This window comes from Raphanus sativus, unplaced genomic scaffold (assembly GCF_000801105.2).
Source record: "Raphanus sativus cultivar WK10039 unplaced genomic scaffold, ASM80110v3 Scaffold4744, whole genome shotgun sequence".
Lineage (NCBI taxonomy): Eukaryota > Viridiplantae > Streptophyta > Magnoliopsida > Brassicales > Brassicaceae > Raphanus > Raphanus sativus.
The window spans coordinates 1-6,052 of NW_026620046.1; the positions used below are offsets into that span (position 1 = coordinate 1).

General features: G+C 41.3%; 2 protein-coding genes across 2 annotated transcripts; both read right to left on the reverse strand.

The window, feature by feature from the left end:
- Nucleotides 1–14: 14 nt before the first annotated feature.
- LOC130507542 (cysteine-rich receptor-like protein kinase 2) lies at nucleotides 15–1,148 on the reverse strand (the record flags this gene model as incomplete). The annotated part of the gene is made up of 2 exons (XM_057002244.1): nucleotides 371–1,148; nucleotides 15–212 (listed from the first exon to the last, which is right to left on the reverse strand). Coding segments are annotated over exons 1-2 (976 nt in total), but the record flags the coding sequence as incomplete, so codon positions are not given.
- A 1,180-nt stretch (nucleotides 1,149–2,328) lies between these two features.
- LOC130507543 (cysteine-rich receptor-like protein kinase 3) lies at nucleotides 2,329–5,402 on the reverse strand. The gene is made up of 7 exons (XM_057002245.1): nucleotides 4,336–5,402; nucleotides 4,128–4,241; nucleotides 3,828–3,967; nucleotides 3,535–3,745; nucleotides 3,219–3,453; nucleotides 2,992–3,136; nucleotides 2,329–2,902 (listed from the first exon to the last, which is right to left on the reverse strand). Exons 1-7 carry the CDS (start codon nucleotides 5,108–5,110, stop codon nucleotides 2,579–2,581), a joined length of 1,944 nt encoding a protein of 647 aa, XP_056858225.1. The 5' UTR covers nucleotides 5,111–5,402; the 3' UTR covers nucleotides 2,329–2,578.
- Nucleotides 5,403–6,052: the final 650 nt, after the last annotated feature.

Sequence of the window (6,052 nt, forward strand, 5' to 3'; positions counted from 1 at the left end):
GTTGTCGAAAGAACCTGTCGCTTTCTCAAGCGTTGAGTACTTGAAGTTCAAGCTACTGTCCGTCAGCGTTTTCGCCATCTTCTCAACATCGTTAGATCCTCTTCTCTTCTTCTCTATGGTTCGGTGTTTGCAGATATAAACACCAATTGCTATTCCAACCATAAAGACAATCACAGAGCTAAGCACCGAGACAACAATCACCACTACAGAGCCTGCACAAGTACCATTTCGTTAGATTTACGATGAAACATTGGCCTCGAACCTCAAAATTTTTGAAAACAATTACATAAATATATATCTCTAAATTTTTCTTTTTTTTTTTTAATTAGCTGAAATCTTTACTAAATATTCTATAGAACACAAGTATCACCTCTTGATCTTCCGTTTCTTGGAATCTTGTTCAAGAAATCTTGATCAGAGTACCTAAGGAAACATCCAGTGTGAAGCGCGCGTCCTTCGGACCGCGGCAAACACTTGTCAACCATAGAAGCAGAAGCATCCTCCAGACACTGTTTACAAGACTCAGGACTCAGGTTCCTCCAGCAGTTCACCAACGCAAACGCGGAAGACTCTCCGTTTTCAGCAGACGCGCCGCGGCGAGCGTACCCTCCGTTACCAGGAGCCGCGGCGACCGCTTCTCTCACCACCTGTCTCACCTCGTGGCCGAAAGCGGCGCTGTTGTTTCTCTTAGTGGTGGCGTTCCCGCAGAGGACGGTGTCTTCGGGTCCTTTGAACTCGTGGTAGAAACTGTAGTTCTCGGCTCTCATGAAACACCCGTCGAGGAAGATCCTGCCTCCGTTCTGAGGGTAGCATTTCGGGAGTATGGTCCTCGCTTCCGCGTAGCAGAGGACGCAGTCGTTCAGAGGGAGGTCTCCGTAGCACTGTGCTAAACCGTAGTTGGCGTCTGGTCCCGAACCGGTGAGAGCGGTTCCGAAACCGGTGGTTTGGACCTGTCGGCCGATTTTCTCCATCGAGGCTAGGAAGTTTGGGACGAAGACGGTTTCGTTGTGCTCGAGGTTTGGTGAGCATGTGACTTTGACGGATCGTGCTCTAGGGTCGGAGATGGTTGGTCGGAGTAAGGAGAGGAGAGACAGGAAGAAGAGACATGGAAGAAGGTAGAGATGATGAGTTGGTTCTCTCTTCTCCATTGTTTGTTTGATTGAACGAGATCTTTTTTTTTCTTGAATGATCTTAAAGGAGTCTGTGTTTATGCTGTTTCAGGGGTAATGATGAAGTTGATGAAGTTTTGAAAGAGTTGAATTTTTCAACAGCTTGACTTTGACGAAATGGCTGTGTAATAATAAGTCAACTTACTTTACTGTTTCTTTCTCTCTCTACTGGTTAGTCAAAAAAGTTGTAATTTTTTATTAGATTTTGGATTTCTCTAGAGAGAGGGAGGGATTGGTCTGTGTGTTCACACTTGGAAACCAGATCAATCTTGAGTTCAAGTGGTTGTCTTTATTCAAACAGTTGTCGGTTTCGATTGAAAAACAAAACGGTGGACCAATAATTTATCTAATCTGGTGTGGAGCCGGTTCGGTTTAATTGGATAATTCCCTTTACCGAATTCATTCATTATATTTATTGGTTCACTATCGACAATTCTACATCCCCCTTCCTACACTGGTCCTAAGCTAAATGTAATGAACATCCAGCTATACACCTAATTTTTATATAGAAACCAAAAGATATGAAAGTCTTTTATGTAATAATTTATGGACAATTTTCTTTTTTTTTTGTATTTTAGGAGATCTAAATGTATAGGGACCACCGGCCTATAAATTCCAAGTTTTCTGAATACTTTTCTTAAGAGAATAAGATAGCTTCAAATGTCCTTTAGTGTTTGTATGAAGACATTCCAGAAAATAAGTTTTTAAAAATGTCAAATGGATAAACTAACGGTAGAGGACGTTGGACTAAAGAAATGGTTTGGTATGTTACCAATAAAGTTCTAGAAATTAAAAGGAAAAGAAAACAATTACAAGGTCTCTTGCCATTGTCAAAACTTTGTAGTCAATAAAAATACAAAAGGACATGGGAAGTGGTTGGATAATCAATGCTGAAAATTATGTAGTGGAGTTACAAAACTCAGAATAGTGACAGCTTCTATCTATAATAAGTAACAAACAAATTATGTTGGGCAGACCAAAATGCATATAATCTTATCACGTATTTATTCTTCACCAGAAAAAAATAATATAATTTAACATGTTTAGTAGTCGTCCTCACGGTCACGGCTCCTTGAACTTTTCTTTGGCGTGGAGTTTCTATTAATTGTTCTTAGTATATTTAATCTATTTTAATAAAAATGATTTTTGCAAATATGAAAACGCAAACAAAACTAGTGATTATAAACAAACCTAAACCAAAGACTAAACCGGAGTCTGCCCTCCACCAAGGGAGCTCTAACCGTGTCCACTTCCTAGGTACTTATAATATACATAAACAGTTTCGTGGCTCAGACGTTACCCTTAATTAGTCACACGATTAATCAGCATCTCAGTTCTTTGTACACATATTACACACAGATTCAGAGTCCATCGCAAAGATATTTTCTGATATAAACCGATCTTAAAGCTCATCTAGGTTCGAAGAAACTCTCAGATATATTGTCACTCCTCCAACCTGAAGACTGAGACTGATCAGTCGTCGGAGACATCATCTTTCTCAACTCTAATACACTCCCTGGATTCAAGAACGGCGGTTGCGTCGGCGTAGGAATCTCCAAACTCCCTTTCATCATTTTCACAACCGCAGACATCGCAGGCCGCTGATCAAACGCTGCTTGAACGCAGAGCAGCCCGATCTCAAGCAACCTTGTCGCTTCCGTCTTGTTGAAGTTATCCCCCAGTACTGGATCCACAACTTGAACAAGGTTGCTTGCCCCGTACAGACTCCAAACCTATCAAGATTTGTTTTCAAGATTCAAGAAAACGGTTTGAGCTTTATATATCAATCCCTCAAGAAAGAAAAAAAAAGATAATTACTTACCGTTTGTAGGATCGAACTAGAGTCCTGTGAGAAGGCATTGTTGCGTCTTCCGGTTATAACTTCAATCATAAGAACTCCGAAGCTGTAAACGTCTGCTTTCTCAGTTAGTTTCCCTCGTACCACATACTCTGGCGCCATGTAGCCTCTGTTTCCACAATTTGAATAACCTTCAAAAACTCGAAATAAAGATCACAAAAGATCGGTTTAGGTCGGTTTAGAGACTTTACAGTGTACCGGCGATGGCGGTGCTGATATGAGTCTTGTCCTCAGGGAACAATCTAGCCAATCCAAAATCAGCAATCCTTGGAGTGAAATCATGTTCCAAAAGTATATTACTCAGCTTGATGTCTCTATGTATGATTCTCAAATTCGACTCTTCGTGTAGATAGGCCATTCCTTCTGCTGTGCCAAGTATAATCTTGAACCTCTTCGCCCAACTCAACGGTTGAACATCTTGTCTTACTGTACCAAAATAGTAACAAGGAGTTGATATAACAATATTGAGCACGGTAACGTAAAAAGGAAAAAATGAGAAAAACAAACCGAAAAGATAGTCATGGAGGCTTTGATTTGCAATGTACTCATAAACCAGAAGGCTCTCGGGTCCGGTTATGCTACATCCCAAGAGCTTGACAAGGTTCTTGTGGTCGATTTGGCTTATTAAATTAACTTCGTTGAAGAAATGATCAACCCATTGCTTTGTGTTGAAGAACAGTCTCTTCACCGCAACAGTCTTACCGTTACTAAGAACTCCCTGTTTCATGAAAAAGGGAAAATAATTAATAAACTGAAGAATAAGAATCTCTAAAGAAACAGATTATAAGAACACAACTTACCTTATATACAGAACCAGATCCTCCTTGTCCTAGCTTATTCTTGTCGCTGAAGTAATCGGTGGCCCTTTCGAGATTCTCATAGGAGAAACAAAGATTAGATTTGTTGGCCAGCATAAACAGTGACCCTAGCTGCTTCTTCTCTACATCACATTACACATACAAAAAAAGTACTTATTAAACTTAACTATAACCACTCAAACTCCAATGACTAGTCTCAAAAAACTAAGGTACTCCAAAACCTAACTAATTCAACCAATAAAAAAGAAACTCAATTTGTTAAAACATTCAGAAGTCACAAACCTCTTAGCTTCTTGGCACGTTTCTTCTTATACAAGAAACCAACAGCAGAGACCAACAGAACAAAAGCCACCACCGAAGATGTCACCGCCAAAATCACAGCCAAATGGTTATGACCTGATCATCAATGCAACCACTTTGTGTCTTAATCCCATAACCTAACTAATTTCATTAAATATTACAATATATATACTAATCTTTATCTACTTACCACCATTACCATCTGATGTTGAGTTTCCAGAGTTATTATAAAACTTCTGATTAGAGAACCTCATGTAACAGCCAGCGTTAAGAACACGACCTTCCTCATTACCCAAACAAGAACCGATCTGCTCTTCAGCTTTACTCAAACACTCAGCACAACCGCTCCGAGTAAGAGGCTCCCAACACTGAGCCAGACCGTGAGCCGTCACGTTACGTTTCTCCACAAACCCAGCGTAGAAACCACCGTTCCTCACCGCCTCCACGCTCATAAACCTCACCAGCTCCGCCGCGTTATCACGAAACAACGTCCGGTTTACTCCGGTTATCTCCTTGTTAGAACAATTCGTCAGGTCTACCGAGCTGAGCGTCTCGTTGAAGAAGTCGTACTCGTCGTACCTGATGAAGCACCCGTCGGAGAAGACGCGACCGCCGCGAGTGCCTCGCTGGAAGGGCAGGCAGCGAGGGACTTTGGCTTTGATCTGAGCGAAGCAGAGGTCGCAGTCTCTCTTGTCGAGATCTTTCATGCACTCTCCGTAGGCGTAGACGGTTAGGTTCCCCGTGCCGTTGACCACTCGGCCGTGGCCTTTGGATTCGACGAGGGGAGAGACGGCGTCCATGGCGGCGAGGAAGTTGGTGACGACGAGGCTTCTTTGCTGAGGGTTCGTCGTCGTTCTGTTGCTGCACATCTGAGCTACTGTCTCTCCTCTGGAATCGGAGATCACGGGGTTTAAGAAGAAACCGACGAGGAGGAGGAGAGAGAGGTTGGAGATGGAAGTCGTCATCTTGGTTTGAAGGTTTAAGTCTTTGTGTGGAGTTGAGAGTAATATAACATTTGTTTTTGGAGTTTTTGATTTTTTTTTACTCTGTTTTCTTTTTTTTTTCTTTAATTGTTTCTTTCAAGTGGATTTTGGGAGATGGAGAAAGGAGGAAGAGACACGAATCTGGAAGTTGAAATTAGATTTGCGGTTGTTGGGGTCAATCGGGAGAGAGATGATGGGTGGGTGGTGTGGTCGGAGAGTCAAAGAGAGACTTTCGAAGCTGATGCTGATGATGAAAGGAAAGGAAAGAGAACGATCACATTTAGGCGAAGGGAAAATTAAAAAATGGAAAGGAACGAAACGACGCCGTTTGGAGTTATGTTTTTGCTGTGTACGGTTTATGGCTGAGACATGACGTCAGTGCTGTTGTCACTTTTTGGGATATGTTCGGTTTTGCAACACTTGTCATTTGCGCCGAAACATTTTGTATATTTGTCAACTTGTGGTTAGTTTCTAAGTAGATATGTGGGTCGTAACAGGACTATCTTAAACAGAGAAGAATCAAAATTATAAGAATGTATAGAGATGAGAAGTAAATTGAATGATTATGTGAGTTACGTTATTTTTATAATTGGATTAGCGATTTTAGCATAGTGGTTGTTGGTTGTGTATCGACCGTTCCCAATTTTAGTTCATCCAAATCAAAATCAGTTCAAGGCCTGTAAAGATTTAGGGATGGCGCATGTTACGATTAAGGGATGTGCACAGATAATCCCTATTTGGGAGAAATGTTCTATATAATACAAGCAGTCTAGCATTTATTAATGTAGTGAGGGCAGAGAAACTAGTGCAGAAAGTAAAATAGACACAAAGTTTGTTAATGGGGTTCGTTTCCTACATCCCCGGGACCTCGTCCAGATTTCATTGACTTAGAACAAGGAGCAACCTACAATTGCTATATGGTAC